The following is a 20,121-nucleotide window of genomic DNA, read 5'->3' as shown; positions in this document are numbered from 1 at the left end:
TTGGGTAGACGTTTCTGAACTTTTAGAAAATAATAGGTGATTTAACAAAATGCATTTCTTTGTAGGCACACAGTTTGTGCTAATTGGGAGTGGGGCTGCAGCGAGCATCATCCCCAATGGGCTCCAGCTGTGAAAAGCAGGTGAGCAGCATTGAAAGCAATGGAGTGCCCAGGTGCACTGACCAATCACCAAAGGGAACAGAGGGCACACAGGTGCAGTGCATGAACATGAGGGGTATAAAAGGTTGGGCTAAAGAACAAGAAGGGCAGATGCTTGTAGCCTTCTGAGGTGGTATGATTTTATGCTGTATGGGTAGATACCTGAAGCTGTCTGATGTGGTATGGTGTTACTCTGTATGGGTGAATGTTAAAGTATTCTGAAATTGTATGGTGATACTTACTCTGTATATTGTGGCTGTCTAGACTGCAACATTTCTTTTGGTATGCCTGATTACATTTATAATATAGTATTTTTAGAGTTGTCTTATGTTGTCTGATGCTTGTGATTTCTATGGGTTTAAAAATCAAAAAAAGCAGCCAAACAGTAGTTTTAGTTTTAACAAGACCTTGGGTAGACAGTCTGCACCTTGAAGCATTTAGTTTTCCATTTAGGTGCAATGAGTACCTGGACACACAATACTTTCCCCATCTAAATACCATTCCAACCTAAATGATGTATGGATTATTGTCTCCCATCCTGCTTTATTAAAATATTAATACAGCAGGCTTCTCAATTGACAACAGCAGGCAGCACACATCTCCTCCCTGCACCTCACCTACAGGAGCAGCTCAGCTTTGGGGTAGTCTGACCCCCCAAAATTATGCCTGGGTCTTGCTCATGTCCCTCTCCACATATGGGTGGCTGCCAAAACAGCCAAACCTCTGCAGCCACCCAAGCATGGCTGGGCAATGCACAGAAGCATGAGGCATATGCTTGACTACCGAGCCACCTAAATTTTCAGGCAAAAAATAAGCTGCAGTTTCTCTGAGCTGCAGAATATGCTCCTGGAAAGGCCAGCAACTCTTTGTACCTCCTGCTGAATCCACTATGTGGCCTTATCAGTGGGAACAAGGGCAACTGCGACCTGCCGTCACATTAGTCAAGCATGACAGAGCTGTGCAAGTTTGTCTTCCCCAGCACTGCCACCAGGAACAATGAATACCAAGGAAGTGTGCCTGCCTACTTTTTCTGCTCAGAAAGCTCCAGGGCATACACACAACTGAGGCTCCCTGTCATTTCGGGTGTATTTGGTATGTGTGGCAAGGTTTTGGTACTGGCAGGGTCTTGGGGAGGGGGCTACAATGAGAAGCTTCCAGAAGGCTCCCCTGTGTCTGACAGAGCCAGTGTCAGACAGCTCCAAGATGGACCCAAGTTTCAGCCTGTCAGTGACAGGGGTAGTACCTGTGGGATAACAGATTTAAGAAGGGGAAAAAATCTGCACAACAATTTCATTTGAAGAGTGGAATGGGAGTGAGAGCAACAACTCTGCAGACCCCAAGACCAATGAAGGAGGATGAGGAGCTGCTCCAGGCACTGAACAGAGATCCCCCTGCAGCCCCTGGTGCAGACCGTGGTGAGGAGCTGTGTCCCTGCAGCCCAGGGAAGGCCATGGGGGAGCAAAGATCCACCCCAGCCCATGCAGGACCCCAGGCAGAGCAGGTGGGTGCCCAAAGGAGGCTGTGACTCTGTGGGGAGCCCGTGCTGGATCAGGCTCCTGTAAGGATCTGTGGCCCCAAGGAGAGAGGAGCCCACACCAGAGCAGGGTTGCTGGCAGGACTTGTGACCCTGAGGGGGCACCCACTGGAGCAGGCTGTTCCTGAAGAACTGCATCCCAAAAAACCAAGAGTGGGAAGCCAAAAATCAGCTTGGAAAAAAGGAAGGCAAGGGTAGTGTTTTTAGATTTGGTTTTATGTCTCATGATCCTGCTCCGATTTGACTGGTATTAAATTCATTTTCCCACGTCAAGATTCCTTTGCCCACGACGGCAATTCGTGAGTGATCTCATCCTGTCCTGATCTCGACCCACGAGCCTCTCGTTGTACAGCCCCCTCCCCTGCCCAGCTGCGGAGGGCAGTGCCAGGGCGGCTTTAGAGGGCGCCTGGCGTCCAGCCAGGGTCTGCCCGCCAGAAGGCGGCACGACTTGGGCAGGGGGGCCGGGAAAAGGACACCATGTATGGAGGCGGGGCCCTCCCGACCGCCCGGCACCTTCCCCCACAGGGTACAGGCCGGGCCCTTCCACTTCCCCTCAGCGCGGGTGCGGCCCGAACCGCGCGGGGCCGCCATGACACCGCCGTGGCACCGCCGCGGGCCGGGGCGCGGCCTCACGCGCCCGGCCCCGCCCCTGGCCCCGCCCCCGCCGCGGCGGCGTCACAGTGGCGCGTTCGGCCGCCCTGGCCCGCGCGTGACGTCGGCGCGTCCCGCGGTCCCGGCGGCGGGGCCGGAGGGAGCGGCAGGTGGCGGCGGGCGGAGCGCAGCGGGCCCGAGCGGAGCCGAGCCGAGCGGCGCGGGCCGGCCCGGCGGGTGAGTCCCCGCGCCGCCGCGGGCGCGCCCGAGCTGGAGCGGTCGGGGGAAGGCGGTGGCGGCGGCGGAGGTCTCGGCCACCAAAGGCCGCTCCGACAGCGCCCCCTGCACGGCCGCCCGGGGCCGAGGCGGTGCTGCCTCCCCTCGCCCCTCCGCCGCCGGCCGAGCTGGAGCGGGCGCCGCGGCCTTCCCGTGCGGGTGAGTGCCCTGAACAAAAGGCCGGCTGAGCTGGGCTGAGCCGAGCGGAGCGAGGGGCGGCCGCCCGGCGGGCAGAGCCCTGCCCGGTATTGTTTTGGCGGCGGGGCGGGCGGGGGGTGTCGCCCGGCGCCGCCCCGCCCGCGGGGTCACGTGCCGGGTGTCGGGGCTGCGGAGCCCCGTCGGGAGCCCTTCCCAAGGCCCCGCTCCGAGAGGCTGGCAGGGAGAGCCGGGACCGCCGGCAGAGCCTCCCGGTCCCTCCTGCCGGCCAGGCCCCCTTCCGCGGAGCCGTGTCCCTGCAGGAGGCGGCGCAACCACGCCGGTGCGGAGCGAGGTGCGCGCAGAGTGCCTGACCGGGCCCGGGCTTAGGCTGGACTCGATGGCCGGAGGTCTCTTCCAACCGTATCGGTTCTGTGAGTCGGGGGTTTCGTTGTGCTGGGCAGTAAAATAGGCCAGGAGCATGAGCCGTGGCGGCGTCACGCGTGGCGGAATGCCCTGGCCGAGCCGGCGCAGCGCTCCGGTGTGCGTGGCTTGGCCCCTCGGTGTCCCCGCTGTGCCCGGCCGGCCTCGGTCACTGCCGCCGCCGGCAGCGCGCCGCGCAGCACCCGGACAGAAGTAGCTAAGGGTTCCTGATGGAAGTGCTTTTGTTGCTTTGTGCTTGACCGCCTCGGCTCAAGTGTTTGCTTTGCATCCCTTCGGAATGTTGAAAGGGGACGTGAAATGTGAAAGCGGGTCCCGCTTTCGGCGCGGAACGTGTTGCCGCCACTGAAAAACATTAACTGAATACGAGGGTTTTGTACGAATAAGACGATCGGAATGGTGAAATAGTTAAGCTGAAACTGTGGGGGATTTTAATCTTAGTACAGCTTTTCAGTGATATGCCTGAGAAACGCTGTAGGGTTTGTCACCGGGGTATAATATGCAGTTATGTATTAGCAATTACAAGGAGGTGTAGGGTGCAGAGCTTTACAACGTTTTGCCTCTGTCAGGTTTGTAATACTAAAAATCCGATCCTTCTTGCTTTGTTAGCTGCTGCCTCTGGACGGTGGGCTACTCAAAAATAGATTCTGAAGCATCTCTAGAAATGCGGTACCAAAAATTACAGCGTGAAATAGTATTGAAGACATGCTGAAATCTGAATCTTCGTTTGGTAATTTTGAATAAATCTTAAATATTGAACCCTTTTGCAAGAACTTGCTTTATAGTCTTGTGTGTTTAATAGTGTAGTTTCTTTCCAAGTCTGATGAAGTGCCAGTTGTTTAAATTGCTATAATACAAAATCTGTGGTGAGTGGAAAAAAAAGTTTGTTCTTGTTTCCTTCAAAATATATTGCATCAATTTAGATGTAATTGAATTGTCATTTATTTAAAGAGATGGAACTGCAGTATTTTTATAGCCTATTGAGTAGTGAGCCCCTGGAAAAGTCTTCATATTGAAATTGATTTTTTTTCCTCTCTTCTGTGCGTGTTAATCAAGTCTTTATATATACATGAAGAGATGTCCCTATATTTATTTGATTTTCTGAAGCATTGGTAACTTAAGATGAACCGGTTTCTGCTGCATTTTTGCACGCTTTTGCTTTTCAGTGAGAAATTAACATTTTTCTTAGTTAAATAGATTGAAACAGGATATATGCTCAAAATCCAAGGTCAGTGTTCCAATTGTAGCATAGGGAACAACCTCATTTTCAGTACATGTAGCATTTTAATACTGAAATGGCTGACTGTTCTGCACTTGACTATTCTTCTATGATTCAGTTCCAAGTGTAGATATAAGTGTTGGGGTTTACTAATATGCAGTAGCCAGTGATAAGGAATGACAGGCAACCTGAAGCCTCATCACAACCAGCAATTTCTGAGAATATTATGAGTTTAAGAAACAGGTAGAAAAAAGTAGGCAAGCAGGGGAAACAGTGAAGTTATTTATCTGTTGTGCTATCCAGTACCAGGGACAGTTTTAAACATATCTGATGAGACTCAGTACCTTGAGCTGGTAGTGTATTGACACTAGCAGACCATCAGACAGGAGAGTGATTTTTCTTATTAGATAAAACAGCTGCCTTCTTTCTTCCCACACTGTCTGGCTCATGGTTACTTGTGGGGAAGGGCAAAATTCAGGGGATTATTTTCCCCTCCTACCCACCAAATGAGTTAAAAACTGGGGAGCTTGATGGAAAAAAAATCCAAGTGTTCAATTACAGAAGAGCATTTATTCTTGTCAAAGAACGCTGTTACTCTGCTGAGTTTTCAAGGGAGGAATTGATAAATTTGTGAGAGCTATTTTAAAATAATGTGTATGGAGTTGCAGTATTCCTAGATTTCTGATATTTGAAGTAAGACTCATTAATAGGCTGATGTTTGTTGAATTCACCAGTGTTGCACTTGTGTGTTTTTAGAAAGCTAAGATTTTACTTGCAGACAAAGCTTAAGACTGTGGGTAACTCTTCATCAATATATAGGAGCTGGCTTCCTAAATATGTATGCTTCTGATTTTGGTTTCAGTGGGTTGGTTAGTTGTTAGTTGGGGTGAGGGTTTGTAATTGTTGATTTTTTTTTCCTAAAAGAATAAGGGTGGAAAAATTGTGCTGTTGCTGATAATTTACTGGGTCTCATAATTTAACGAGCACAGTTGGCTGAACTGACTAGAAATGGTTTCATTCTATCTTGACCTAGTAAAAGCTTAATATTGTTCTTAAGGAGAGCCTGAAGTAATTTTGGGACATAGGTCTGGTAGGAAGTCCACCACTTCAAATTCTTTGAGCGTGGAAGAAGTGGACATGACTCCTCCCAGTAAGCATCCTGAGAGACTTTCAAGGGGACAAAGAGAACAGTTCCATGCTGGCTGAGCCTTGGTTTGGATGGGGATGGTCCTGACCAGTGACACCGTCCTTCTGTCTGTTGCATCTTTAAAGTTTCCAAATCAGTATGTGGTAGGATGCAGGCGTTTAGGAAGGGATTGCTGCAGATAGCATAACTCCTCATGGTACAGGAAAAAGAGAAAATTAATGCTAAGTATAGAACACAGCCCTTGCCCAGGTGACTTTAAAGGAGGAGTCATAATCCAAAAAGGGGCGTGTGTGTAACCACAAGGGTTTGTCAGTCCATTTAGTAGAATTTTCAGTTCTGGCTTATTAAATAAGTAGCAATGACATGAAATATAGAGGTTATTTGATGTCATTGTGTGAATTAGTTCTTTTCAAGACCTTTGCTGCAGTTGGAAGGTTGCCTTATCACAATCCTGTAATTATGCCTTCCTTAGATTCTTCTAGGTATAATTACATATCTTGAATATGTGTATGCATTTTTTTTTACTAAGAAATCTCTGAGAACTGACCCAGCCTTTTTCTGCCATCTCCACATAGCATTTGGCTTTATGATGTGCTACCTCTAGTAGTGCATTATGAGAGGGAGCAGATAAAAGGCTTCAGGTGATACCTATTGAAGTAACAGAAAGCCAGCTCCAAGATGAAGGACTGAATACCACACCCAGAGCATCAAGCTTGTTGCAGCTGTCTCTTTGATCATAGAAAATATAGTATCTTGTCTCAGTGGATTAGTAGAGCCACAATTCTAACACGATTGCTGCTCTTGGTTTCAGATTGATGTGTGAAGAAAGGAAATCTGCTAGAACTATGAGGGGAGAAAAGGTGTGGACGGGCTTGTTAATTTTTGCATTTTTCCTTTGGAGCTCATTCTAAAAATAGCTGTACAAAATGTTACACGGAGCTCAGCTATAAAGAAAATAACATATTTGAGTAATGCTTCATGCACTGAAGTCATCTGAACACTCTGATATTAATGATAGATATTCGATCATTTGATAAAGGGCTATAGCACAGAGCACTGTTGTGCTCCATCTTCTTTCAGGGACTTCTCACTTCCTGATTTTACTTGACTCTTACATGTCTGCTCTGCACTGTATTTATGCTGAAATGATTCTTTCCTTGAACAAATTGAAGTCAAAGGTGACATTCTCAGGTCTGCTTCAAATCATTCCTATATATAATGTTCTGCAGCAACTGGAAACTGTAGTTCAAGATGTTTGACAATCATCCAGAAAGCTACAGACCAAAAGGAAGAGGTGATTCCATAGCTCATCTGTCATTTTACAGAAGATTCGCTGAAGGTGGTTCTCTTAGGTCAAGACTTTGATGATTAGGTTGTGAGAATGCAAAAGTGATGGTCTTTCTTCCCCTTCTGATTGCAGTGATGGTCTCTCTTCCCCTTCTGCAGTTTGCAGATTCCTCCTGTAGGAACTTTTAAGGTATTTGTTAGGCACTTAGTGATTATTAGGTTTGTGTGAAGTGGTTGGTGGCATTCACCAAATATATGACTGACATCATCTGCTAGCCTGAAGAGGGTTATATTACCTGTGAGGTGTGGAGGCTGAGTTGCATCCTTGTCCTCTTTTTTAGAAACTCTTTGCATTGTTGAACCTTGGAGCCCATCAGGACATTTTAAAGAAATAAGTAGAGGAAGGTCCTAATTAATTTTTGTTGTTTATTTACCTTGGCAGGTATCAAATATAGGTCATAGAGTTTGTTTATGTTCATAAGCTGGTATGAGGACATACAATTGTAGGTTTATAAAGAAGAAAGTGCTGAATGCTCTGAGGTTCATTCATTAATGATGCAATGATCTCTGTAAAAGAGGATGAGGATTTAAAGCTCTGAGCCTTGAAATATGAAGAGGCAAATTTCTGATTGAAATATGGGGGAGAATTGGGGGAAATCAGCTGTTCGTGCACACTGCTTTTCCTTAAGCATCTGATACTAGTCTGTGTCAGGATAACACACAGAGCTAGCTGGTCCTTTGGGATGGTATCAAACAGATAGTTTTATAAAAAGCTTTAGGACGCCATTGTGACTTTCTAAATTTCCTAAATAGAAGGGATCATTTATTAGAGGTTAAATTTGCATAAATGTAATGTGCTCCAAACTTTGATCTTTTACTCCTTTTGTGAGGTCACTGTTTGGAAATGAGCAATTAACTTACTATAGTAAAAAATAATTTCCTTTTATAGTGCTTAAAAAAAAGATGATTTTTTTGAGACAGACATCAAAATAAAAACTGTAGATCAAAATTGATGGCTACAAAAACTTAAACAGAAGTCCAGTGATAATTTTTTTGAAAATAACATACATCAAGTAAATAAAAGCATTGTAATTTCCTTTTTGTAACAGAACCGTGGCATTGTACTTGGCTTGCTCGTACCTCTGGACAGCATTGTAATGGTGCTGTTATTTGCTTTCTGTTAGTTTGCAGGGAAGCTGAAACGCTGTAGTGTACCACTGAGCAGGACAAGTCAGGAATGAGCCAGCCTTGGGAAGGAGCACCTGCCATCCTAGCTGGAGACGTCTGAAGAGAGGACATTTCAATCTTCATGCTTCAGTAGAAATTACTAAGAAAAAGTAAGCTGTTGTTTTGTTAATGAACTTAAACATGTCAGCTCCTTGATGGACTGTTTAGTTGGAGTTATAATTGGACCTGGAATTTGAAGTGGTTTTGTGGGAATTTACATTTTCTTCCATTAGAGTCTAAGAAGGCCTGGGGTCTTTTCATGTAATTGTTATACATCACCTCTTCCATACTTCATGTATTGATGAAGGACCCATAGCTTAGAAATTACCTGTATTATTTAATATTGCCAATAAAAACCACAAGACGTGGGATCTTGTAAGATTTTGGCCTAATTCCATACTGTTTCCGTCAGTTTTAGGCTGTACTTGTTAAAATGCAGAGTTCAGGTTCTTTTTGGTCCCTTATTTATACCTGAATTGAGGATCGAAATACTTAAAATAAAATTATTTTTAGAATTATTCTTTGTGTTTAGTTAATTCTTAGTCAAGTAGTCAGTAATCAAGAATATGATTTTCTACGATGCCAGGAGGGTTTTAAAGGAAACCCAGTCCCCCCAAAAATAGAGCTTTCTTATTTGATAACAGTTCTTATATAAAGCCTGTTTTGATTGAACCTTGTTACAAAATATTACTTTTAATTTCAGGAAAAACACTGTGTGGTCAGTTTTGTTTAGTTCTTAGTACCATGAAGTTGCAGTGGAAGTGCTTCCACAGCCATAACATAGCAGAATAGCAGTCCAAGATGTTTGTCCTCGGTTCTGAAGGATTACCTCTTCAGTAAAAACCTACATGTACGTCCCTTACCAGCTTGTAAACAAACCCCATGACCTAGATTTGGTATTAAGAAGGTAAATTAAAGAAAAAATAGCATCATGCCTTAAAAACAAAAAGTGAGACAGAATCCATGTAGTTGATATAAATCTTCGAGTGCATAATTGTCCTGCATTCTGAGCACATGCAACTGCAGTTGTGCTTATCGTATCAGAGTTTTATGTTCCTGCAGAGCACTTTTAGAGATAAGGGTTTGCTCCTCCCGCTCTATTCATTTTATACATAACATTTTCCTTAGAGTCATTAAAAATCAAATAAGAATTTCGAGAAAAAGCATTTACTCATTTTCATATCCTGCATTATTATCTTGATCTAGTAAGGGACCCCAAAGATCCCTCAAATTAATGGGTGACCTATTGAGCACAGTTCAAATGTTAGCATTTTTTGCTTTCAGTAAACAGGTGAGAACTTTTAATCCTTCTTTTAGTTTACCTCAGGGTAAACTCTTTAGTTTAGCTCATGGTATCACAATTTGGTTTGTCATAGTGCATTGCCTTTTGATCCCTTTATTGAATTTTAATCACCTCCAAAATCTTAATTATGTAGGTGACTTGTGTAGAAGTTACTTACCTACAGGTTGTTTTAATCTTTTCTTTCACTCTGAAAAGATAATTTTATAAAGCATATTCAGGGAGAAGCATCCTTTTGTAAAACTGTAGCATGGAAGTCAAAAGCTCTGCTGCTGTGCTTTTTTGCATTGTACTATCTCATTGTGGGGGCACTTGACAATTAAGATCCTTTCCCTCAGCCATGGTTAGCAAAAATCAGTCAATAAATGGATTTCTCTTTCAGCTCTTCTGTTGTGAAATGATGGTTGGGTTGTGTTTGTGGTAGTCTGAAATCTCAACAGAGTTTGTTCTCCCTTTTTCTAATAAGTTTCTTCGTGTAAACCCCAACATTTGCTATAAAAATCTGTTGTAAAATACATCCTCAGAAGTGTGCAGCTTCCAAAAAGCAACTTGTTCACAACATTGTTAGAGTGGATCTCACAGATGTGTGCTGTGCAGTAAAATCACAGTTGCCAGCTGGAAGGTAATGCTGTGTGTGTATCTGGCATGCTGATTTAAGAACTGTTATGCAGATTGGTCATTAATCTCAGAAAAAGAAATTCAGATATGAAACTGAAATGTAGATGGATACAATTTTGTGCTGCTTCAGGAAAAAGTATTTGAGCTGTAGAGCTTTTAAAATAATTATTTGATAAAAAAAGGATTAAAGAGGCACTGGTCTTTGAAGAGGAAATTTTAGTGATAGAAGGAAACAGACAGCATACAGAAAAATGTTTTAAGTAAATAGCACACGATACATTATTGCAAAGATAAATATAGATACTGAGGCATAGGTTTTTGTTTAATCCCAGCATATATCAGTGGAAGCTTTTACAGTAATACTAGGCATTTTCTCTTGAGGTTACACATTTTGTTAGAAATGTGTATAACATTAGAACAGGCTGTCCAGGGAGCCTGTGGTATTTCCATCCTTGCAGATTTCAAAAAAACCCAGCTAGACAAAGCCATAGCTGGTCTCATGTAGCATTGCTGTTGGTGCCACGTGGAGCAGGAGACTGGACTAGGTGACTCTGAAGGTCCCTTCTGGCCCACATGCTTGTGGTAGTTTAACATGAACTACTCCTAGCTGGCTGCCCATACAACAAAGACTACTTCCACTGAAAGGCTGTTTTGTTGAATATCAGTCTTGAAGTTTCTTGGGGATTTTAAATTAAAAAAGGCACCTTTTTAGGCCCCATTCCCCAAAGCCTATTCTCCTCCCTCATTTGATATCTGGTATTTGGTTTTGATTGTTAATAAATAAAAGAAAAATTACCATGAAACAGACCGTGAAAGATTGCCATGGCAAAAATGTAGTTGAGAAGGCATTTGCATATTTAGGCTAGAATTTTTCAACTGCTTAAATCCTACACAATGCCAAAGTGATGCAGTTTTGCATTCCCCATTCTCTTACAGTTACAAAATCATCTTTAATAACAGAAATAAGATATGGCCAGAAAAAGTAAAGGCAATTACTTCACAAGCCAGTCAGATCAGAGTTGTGTGTCTTCTACAATACACTGCTGCTTCTGCTGGTCTGCAGTGATTCCTTTCGAGAGGTACTCGTATCTCAGGGAGTTCACTTGATGTTTAAGGAAAAGGAGTCCAGGGTATCTTCTGAAAAGGCCACCTCAGTTTTCAGATCTGGTTCTTTTTGCATCCCTGTGGTTGCTCTGAATTCAGTTTGAGGGTAGTGTACCATGGTGGAAGGGAACTGAGAAACAGAGTGGGGGAACTCTTCAGCTGGATGCTGCTGTCAGGCTTATTTTCTGTTGTGTAAACCTAGTCTGAGATACTGTTCAGGGAGTCCCTTAATCAAACAGATGATCACCTATAGTCTGAAGAGAGATTGTTTAAGTTCAATTTGCAGCTATGTCACCTCTTGAGGAAAGAACCAAAATTTCTTTAAGGAGGTACCAAAGTAACTGGTTGGCTGAAGGTCCATTCAACTCTACTTCAGGGAGTGAACAGAGGGAATTCCAAAGTTTGTTTTCTGACTTGGTATGTTAACATGCTGCAAATTAAACAGATAAAAGATTGGTGATCAGCAAAAGAAATCTCAGTGTAGTCCATCATCTCAGGAAACAGTAACTTGTTTAATTTGAAGTAAACATCTCATTGTGTGGATTGTTGAGGTGAAATGTGATGCAAGGTGCTAGTTTAAGTTGCCAGAATAAACTGATTTAAATTTCTTTGATCCTCTGCAGGATGGCTGGCTGTGGCGAAATAGATCATTCGATCAACATGCTTCCCACAAACAGGAAGACAAATGAGTCATGTACCAATGCAGCACCTTCCCTGCAAGTCCCTGAATGTGCTATCTGTCTGCAAACGTGTGTCCATCCAGTAAGTCTGCCCTGTAAACATGTTTTCTGCTATCTGTGTGTTAAGGGCGCTTCTTGGCTTGGGAAACGATGTGCACTCTGCCGGCAGGAGATTCCTGAGGATTTCCTTGACAAGCCAACCTTATTGTCACCTGAAGAACTCAAAGCAGCAAGCAGAGGCAATGGAGAATATGCTTGGTACTATGAAGGTAGAAATGGCTGGTGGCAGTACGATGAACGTACCAGCAGAGAGCTGGAAGATGCCTTTTCCAAGGGTAAAAAGAGCACTGAAATGCTAATTGCTGGTTTTTTATACGTGGCCGACCTTGAGAATATGGTTCAGTATAGGAGAAATGAGCATGGACGCCGCAGAAAAATAAAACGGGACATAATAGATATACCAAAGAAGGGAGTGGCTGGGCTGAGGCTGGACTGTGACACCAACACTGTCAACCTGGCACGAGAGAGCTCCGCTGACGGTGCGGACAGCACACTGACTCCAGGGGCTGCAGCTGTGCAGCCTCTAGCAGCCATTTCTGTGAGGCCCCTACCTGCACTGGATGGCCAGCTCGTCAGCCCTTCGACGCCGTCACCTGATGCAAGCAATTCTCTAGAGAACTCTTTTGCCCAGTTGCAAATAAATGGAGACAGTATGGCTGAAAGGAGTCACAGGGGAGAGGGAGAAGAAGACCACGAATCATCATCTTCTGGTAGGGTGCCAGCCCCTGACACCTCTGTGGAGGAGACCGAATCGGATGCCAGCAGCGACAGCGAGGATGTGTCTGCCCACCTTCAGCAACACCTGTCCTCTGGTCAGCAGAGACACTTGAGTGCTGCTGCAAGCCAGGCAGGAGCAGATAGACCAGGGGCAGGGGGTGGGGTGGCAAACACAAGTGTAAGATCTAGAAGGCCAGATGGACAGTGCACAGTCACTGAAGTTTAAATCTAGAGCCATGCGAAAAAAAATACTCAGTTGTAATTTTCTGTAAATTTTCTGTCCACATTGGCATTGCACTCAAACCTAGCAGCGTGTTTGGTGGGAGGGTGGGGTGAAGGGGAGAAAACAGATTTGGCCTGTTTTAACTTAAGTCTCTTAACATGTCTCAGCTGGAAGACTCTTAACTCTAGGAAACTGGGTTGTCCTGTTAATGGTTTGAAAGCTGTTTAGCAATGCCCAGTTTTCTTGAAAATGTCTTGTGTTTATTTTGTAGCATTTTCCCCTTGAAGATACTCTATCCCTTTTTGGCCAATGTATATCTACTGTACAACTTGAATTGTCTTCATTATCTGACTGTTGCATTAAGTGTCTTACTACTTTCTGCATGGATTGATGTATGAAAAGAACACTAAAGCTGTGTGGAATCAGGCAAGGTGTTGGGTGTGAGCAGGATGCTTAATTTAACGTGAGAAAATAGATGTGAGTTTGGAGTTAAAATGTGTTTTTACTAGACAAGAGCAATCATTTACCTTCTTTCAATGGAAATGTAAAAATGCTGTTAACTTGTGTTGGAAATCCTTACCTTTACACTCTCCATGGCTTTTTCACTGGCTTTGCCATCTAGTCCTTGTAGTTTTGTTTATTGAGATCTTTCTTGATCTGTCTTGTTTTTGTTACAGAATTTATAATTTAATAAAACTACATTTTATCAGTAACAATCTCAGATACGTTTCCAGTTTAATTGAACTTGACTGAAGGAATTTCAAAGAAAATGATCATAAAGCAGCTTCCCCTGTTTACCACAAGGGAGGACTAGTTCTGAGTGGCATCCTTGACTGGCTGTCTCTCAAACACATCGGCTGTAGGCGTCTCATCTTTTACTGAACAATCTTGAGTTGCAAGCTTAATACTCACACAGACATCTGAAGAGCTGATTAACTCACTTCACTGTTGATGGCAGGCAGAATTACCACACACAAGCCTTATTTTAACAGCAGAAATGTTGATAAAAGAGGGTAAGTTATCAAAGTTGACCCTATAACAAAGGACATGGATATTACAGCTGTTCTTCTGTTCATACAAAAACAGCATGGCAGCAGCACAGGAATTGTAGTTTTGTGCTTGTATTAGCAGTGTAGCATTTCAACAGACTTCTGAATGTTAGAAGCCAAATCTTGAGAAACACAGCTTGTCTTTTATCTCTCTGTTCTTTAACAGTTTTTTAACATTTTTTTCAGACTGAGAAACAGCATTAGTTGATTCTGGACTTTATTTTAAAATAAAGCTAATTAAACTCCAATTCTTAGTATCTGTATCTCGGAATAGAAAGGAACAGTAGCTGATACATAGGTACTACTGATCTTAAGACAGAAGTTGCTTTAAGGAAACAACTGTTTGAAGGGAATTAAAAGGCTGACTTTTAAAAATGGTAGACTTAAACATCTGTAACGTTCTTCTTAGTGTAATGATGGATGATGTGTCTGATCTTGGACAAAGTTGTGCCCCTCCTCTGCTGCCTACAGGTGAGATCAGTGGGTCACAAAATGGCAGGTGAGACTAGGATGGAATAAGGAAGATTTCCTCCATTCTCAGTTAGGAATAAATGCTCTTGATCACAGATTTTCACTATAATCTTCCAGTCCCATAAGGAAATATGCCAATTACATGGACTTCAGGAAAGAAACTGGATGGAATGCTTTTATCGCTGTTAGTTGCTAGCTGTCTTATTTCTCTGATTTGAGTTAGTATGCAGTGGCTCTAACCAAAGTATGACTTTGTACTACAAAAGCCTTCATGAAGAACACTTCAGCTATGTGCACATGCTTCATATGAGAGTATGGGTTGAAAAAAGCAAGAAAGAAAATAGAGGAACAGGACTCACTATATGCTTTAGGATTTACAGCCCAAACAGTCTACAAATTATTCTATCGGTGATTATCCTTGGGGTTTTTGACCCAAGTAAAGAGTTCAGCCTCACACCCATGATACTACTTTTGGCTCCTGCTGGCTGACTGCAGCTGTGAAACACTAAAATTAGTTAAAGTAAGGCTGGTAAGACCTTAATAGCCAGACATCAGAGTAGCAAATGCACTCCCCAGATCAAGCTAGGGAAAAGTAGCAACTGATAATTCCCATCTTATAGTTAAATCATTACTTTCAGTAGGAAATGTGTTCTCTGTCCATTTTAGCAAAGCCACAGCCACACTGCATTATGTGGTTGACTGTAATTCCAGGCACTAAATGATTTTCAAGTTGTGCAGCATAGCCAGAGAAATGCATAGTGGAGCAGAAGGGAAAATGAGAAAGGAAATTTAAATACTATAAAATCTACAGCATTTCATCATTTCCAGAACAGATAACCACAGATACAGGAATCCTATTTCATGGCTAAAAAAAATATAAATCAGATAGAGACCCAAGCATTCTGCAAGAACACCTTGCTTATCTAGACTGACCATCGGGTAAATATATTTTTATCAGCAGCAAATAAGATAGAAATATGTGTATTGCAAAAAGTGATCTCCAGTATCCAACCTTTACAGGCTTGGTACAGAATCCACACTCCCATTAAACCCTTGGGTTGGCCCAGTACACAGAAGAAAAACAAGACAGACATTTCACAATGTAATAGGAAACTTAGTTTGCTGAGGAGGAAGCTGGCAAACTGGCCCCTAGGAAATACAAAAGCTGGCATGCTATTTAATTAGGGGACTGGGACTATCAATTTTGATGTTTCTAATTTATTTTGCGCATTTAGTGCTTGTTTTTAAACCATTTCAAAAGGGAAAAACACCCCTGAGATGAAGCTTGACATCTTTAACAGTTGTAAAGAAAATACAAACATTTAAAAACTGCTGGTTAAAGATATTTGCCACTTTAAGATGATAAGAAAGTATTCTGTAAAATAACGCATTTAGGTTTCAAATGGGTAAAATGGGATTCCATTTCATCTCAGTCTGGAACTTTCATCCTAGCACTCATGGTAATATAGCTGGGCTGGTTTTTGTATGAAGGGCTCTACTTTTATAGTAAGAGAATATGGTATAAGACTACCCACAAAATCCTTGATCACAGCCTGTAATGTTCTTCAGAATGTCCTGTACCTATGCTTGGTATATTTATGACACCAGCAATATGGGTTTCCATAACCCTCTCTGGAACAGTTCTGAATCTGTCTTGGTGTGTAATAGTTAGTTATTTGTCCTGTTTTCTTAGAAGCAAACATTGGCCTTTGATACAAATCAGAGAGGGTGGCTGGGAAAATACATTTGCTGAAATGAGAATTAAGCTCATTGTCTATAAATCAAAATGGAAAGAGATCCCCCAGAGGTGTACTTACCATTCACTAACTGCCAGCACAGATCTGGTTCAAAATGTGAAAGAAACCAGATTCTGCCTTTGTCCTACAATTTCTTCCCTCTCAAATTTCTATAACCCGGTACACAGAATACACTTAGGAGCCTAATATGCCAGAGAAAAAAAAGATTCAAAGGTCTTACTCAGGTTCTAAGTAATTTTCATATCAATTTTAAAAACAATAACAGTATTAGTAATGGCACATTTGTTCTCACTAAAAGCAAAGACATAATCAGTTGCCCTTTAAAACTTTTTTTTTGACTCACAACAGCATTATGTGCTATTGCTTCAAAAAGTATGGACTGGAGTGTGCCTTGAAGGTTCAGTGATGCTGCTGTCTGGAATCCCTCATGAGTCTTGAGAAACTTCATGAAAAGCAGAACAGCTTCACTACTTAACAGTCAAGTGCTGCCTGATTATATTAAAGCATTTGCTCTTCTGAGGTAATAGTTTTGAAGTTCTTTAGGGCATGGGAGAGAATCCAGCTACAGAGAAGTAACCACTGGGCTACTGGATAAAAAGGAGCCAGGGGGAGAAAGGCACAAACTAAAACACTACTCTATTCCCCATGTTCTCATTCCTGTGTCTTCTCTAACCTGAAAGAAAAATTTGAACTTTATTTTTGGGGAAGAGAGATTTTAAATCTTCGTCCATTAGCGCTCCAGATACTAAGGCAAAGATGCAGGATCAACAGGGGGGAGGTAAGTTCCATATCCTCTCTGAGATGCTAACTCAAAACACATCCCTTTCCTCAGCATTTCTCTTGGTTGCTTCATGCTATATTCATTGCTTTCAGAAGCACACAGTAAAACATCCCCAGCAGATCACAGAATCTGCTCGAAACTTACAGAATCTTAACAGGCAATCCAACCCGAATTCCCAACACTGATTTGTCCCCAAGTCCTCAAACATATGCAGTTACCTCACTGTCTAAAACTCAGGACTCCTGCCACACTAGAAATCATAACATGGATTTCCATCCAAGATACTGCCTTATTTTCTTAAGGGAGCTCGTTCCATGATCTTGAGCTAGTTATGTCTGGTCAGAGCAAGAAGGCATGTCAGTGGCACAAAGCCCAGAGCTTCCTTCTCTACATGCTTCCATAGAGTACTCAGGTCCTTGGCTCAGATCTCAGTCCCTGCTGGATTTAGAGACAAGTGCATCCTAACCAACAGTACAGGAAACTCTCAGTCACAGATATGTCTGTATGGTTTTGCTCTTACAGATGTTATTTTTAAAGCAGGCACTCTGTCAGTTTCTAATTTCTAAAGGGAAAACTTTCCCCACTGAGTTATCCAATTACTTGTATAGTCACTGGCATGAAGGAGAGACTGAGTTCCAAACCTTCTAGTAAGCCCAAGTATACCCTACCAGTAAAAATGCATTGAAGAAAGACATAGACATATCCACTCACATCTTACCAGAATGCTGAAGTCACCTAAGGACAAACCTTTTTGGGACATGATACATCATTGCCTTCCAAGATTTCAGCCAGATTCTGTGTAAAGAACCAGGCCAGCAGCTTTGCACAGGTACAAGATATGGGAATGTGCAGATGCATATGTGGGTAGTTGATTCCTTGAGCAGCGAGAAGACACCAAAATACATTTTAAAGCCTGAATCAGTGATAGCGAATGATTGCTAAAATTTTCTCAGTAACTCAAAGCTTCTCCTGTAAAAGCACCATTAAAATTGAAGGATACTTTCTCAGCAATTGCACAAAGAACTAACTAGAATGAAAAAATAAAAGCTATCCTTCCACTAGTAATCATCTTTTCCAACCTGCTTAAAGACATTGGTTGGGGAACTCATATTTTGCAGCTTTAGATGCACCTGTTCTGCAAATGAATAAACCTCATATCTTTGAAGTAATTAATCTCCATACTAGTTAAAAACCAAAACAAAACACCAAATAAAATAATCTTCAGCCTCATTCCAAATGAATTATAGTTCTATTTTCAGCACAGTATTTACCTTTACATAGTAATTTCACTAATCTCGATTCAGTGGGTGATTAGGACAGCAGAGAATCTGCCCGGGATTTCTCTGTGGTTGCACACCAAATATGCCTGCCTGACCTAAATGGCAGGAATGTTAATGCCATTTTAAATAGACAAGTCCTTAAATGATTCAGCTTAACGGCTGCTTTACTGAAAGCTTTGTTTGCAAAAAAGTCAAGCCCATTTCTTATGCATAAACCATCATTTATGTTTTGGTCTTCTCACCAATGCTTCCAAGTTGGCAGGCCCACCCCACACAGTTCCAAAAATGTCCTTCTCTGTCCTTAGGGCATCTTCCAGCGGGAGCTCTCTTGCTGCTGTCACGACCTTTTTCACGGCCCGAACGACGGCGGCCGGACCGTCCGTGTACTGACTGAGCCAGGCGCGGGCCTCTGCCAGCGCGGCGGCTTCATCGGCGGCGGGCAGGGTGAGCTCGGCGAGCCCCAGCCCCAGCGCTCTCTCGGGGCCCACCCGCTCAGCCCCGGCCAGCAGCCGCAGCGCGGCCCCGCCGCCCACGAGCCGCACCAGCCGCGCACCGCCCCCCCAGCCCGGCACCAGCCCCATGCGCTTGTGCACGAACCGAATCTCACTTCCAGGCGTCATCAACCTGTCAGGGAAGAACACAGAGAGGTCAGTCCATGCATGCACTGCCTTTTGTTTTCAGCTCGATAGCCCCTAATTTTCTATCTTCTCCTCCCCTCTGCTTCCAGAGGTGGATACAACTTGACAGCGTGCTCATTACAGCCGGAGCTGGAGTATCTCAATTTTTACATCACATGGTGTCCTAACTGCAGCTTTTGGCCCTTCTCAAAATTAGACACAGATGCTGCTACAAGTAAAGATTCTTAGTGCCCATACTGATACATCTAGTCAGTTCTAAAAAGTGTTGAAAACAGAGCTGCAGAGGACATGTTACATTTATTCACAGCGCCACACGGCCTTGCTAATTCATCCATAAACCAAATGGGTATTGGTAAAACCCAAGCAAACTAACGTACAAAACATTTCTCAAGAGGATAGATGTGGTCTTAGTGCTGATCTGAACTGGGGAGGTTCTGTCAGCACCATGGTGATTAAAGCATGGGTGGGGCTTTTTGGTTCTGTATTTTAGAGATCCATGTGAGTTCGATTTCTAATTGCTCATTCATTACAGAAAGGGAAATCAGGATGGATGCTCAACTTGTGTCTCACAATGCACAATAGAATGGCTTTCTATTTATGTCTGCAGTGTGTAATAGAATTGCTCCCCTCTACAAGGTAAGTAATATTCTTCCTTCCGAAGATGTCACATCTTTCTTTTCTATGCTTCTTTTCTACAGCTTCTCACCTCCTTTACTTAAGAACTCATCCTAGGGCTCATTAAGCTATCTCCCTGGAGGAGCTCTGCTGCAGCAGATTGTTCTTTCTTCACACAGTGGTCACACTGACACACGTTAGGTTAATGGAAAAAACCTCTAGAAATAGAAACACATAGAAAAGATGTACAGAAACAGACCAATGCTTGCTCTTTCTCAAAAAGATGTTCAGCAGTGTGGTTGCTTGCTGCAGATTGTAAGGCAAAGGATGGGAATTACATTTGTGAAGTAGATTAGCTTCTACTTCAAGCACTAATTGGCTTTTTGAAGACAAATCTTGTAATACTGATGTCTACACACAAGTCTGTTTCCTAACCATACAGTTTTTGATAGTGAAAATACCGAGGTGCGCAGCTTTGAAAGGGGAAAGAAAAGGAAAATGCAATTACTTCTAGGAACTCACTGTTCTCACATCTGCTTAGTTATTGTTAATTGTACGTTTGCTTGGTTGCCTCATTGTTAACCAGAGCACCATCAGCATTCATGCCACACTGTACAGCATCAGAACTGAAGAGCTTACGCTTTATCCCAGATCCAGCACAATGCACAAAAGCAACAGCTGACGGGCCAGATTGCATGAAAGCCTTTTTGTAGAGATAGCAGGGGAAGGTTGTGTGACAAAAGGAAGAAAGCAAAGTATTGCAGGGGAGGAAAGGCTTTAAGCTAACATTATCAAGTGCTTCCAGACCCAGCA

General features: G+C 43.1%; 2 protein-coding genes across 11 annotated transcripts in view; one reads left to right on the top strand and one right to left on the bottom strand.

Annotated features, from left to right (window-relative positions):
• Nucleotides 1–2,461: 2,461 nt before the first annotated feature.
• On the top strand, nucleotides 2,462–13,438 carry RNF146 (ring finger protein 146). Of its 8 annotated transcripts, XM_058019884.1 has the most exons (4): nucleotides 3,073–3,128; nucleotides 3,745–3,865; nucleotides 7,973–8,125; nucleotides 11,661–13,438. In XM_058019884.1, the coding sequence occupies exon 4, from the start codon at nucleotides 11,662–11,664 to the stop codon at nucleotides 12,718–12,720; it is 1,059 nt and encodes a 352-aa protein (XP_057875867.1). In that variant the 5' UTR covers nucleotides 3,073–3,128; nucleotides 3,745–3,865; nucleotides 7,973–8,125; nucleotide 11,661; the 3' UTR covers nucleotides 12,721–13,438. The 8 variants fall into 8 exon arrangements, with proteins under 8 accessions (XP_057875871.1, XP_057875874.1, XP_057875870.1 ...); XM_058019888.1 differs by lacking the exons at nucleotides 3,073–3,128; nucleotides 3,745–3,865 and adding an exon at nucleotides 2,462–2,520; XM_058019887.1 differs by lacking the exons at nucleotides 3,073–3,128; nucleotides 3,745–3,865 and adding an exon at nucleotides 2,617–2,718.
• ECHDC1 (ethylmalonyl-CoA decarboxylase 1) overlaps nucleotides 8,144–20,121 on the bottom strand; it is a 49,200-nt gene continuing 37,222 nt past the window's right edge. For 2 of the 3 annotated variants that reach the window (XM_058019892.1, XM_058019893.1), the window contains exon 6: nucleotides 13,490–18,679. In XM_058019892.1, the coding sequence (XP_057875875.1) occupies nucleotides 18,274–18,679 (406 nt within the window). In that variant the 3' untranslated portion in view covers nucleotides 13,490–18,273. Of the gene's footprint in view, nucleotides 11,468–13,489; nucleotides 18,680–20,121 lie in introns of those variants that run through there. The other variant, XR_009114239.1, reaches the window with a different exon arrangement.

The sequence above is a fragment of the Melospiza georgiana genome, chromosome 3 (assembly GCF_028018845.1).
Source record: "Melospiza georgiana isolate bMelGeo1 chromosome 3, bMelGeo1.pri, whole genome shotgun sequence".
In the NCBI taxonomy this organism is placed as follows: Eukaryota; Metazoa; Chordata; class Aves; order Passeriformes; family Passerellidae; genus Melospiza; species Melospiza georgiana.
The sequence above is the reverse complement of the archived record's forward strand: the minus strand, read 5'-3'. Positions and strand labels throughout refer to the sequence as shown.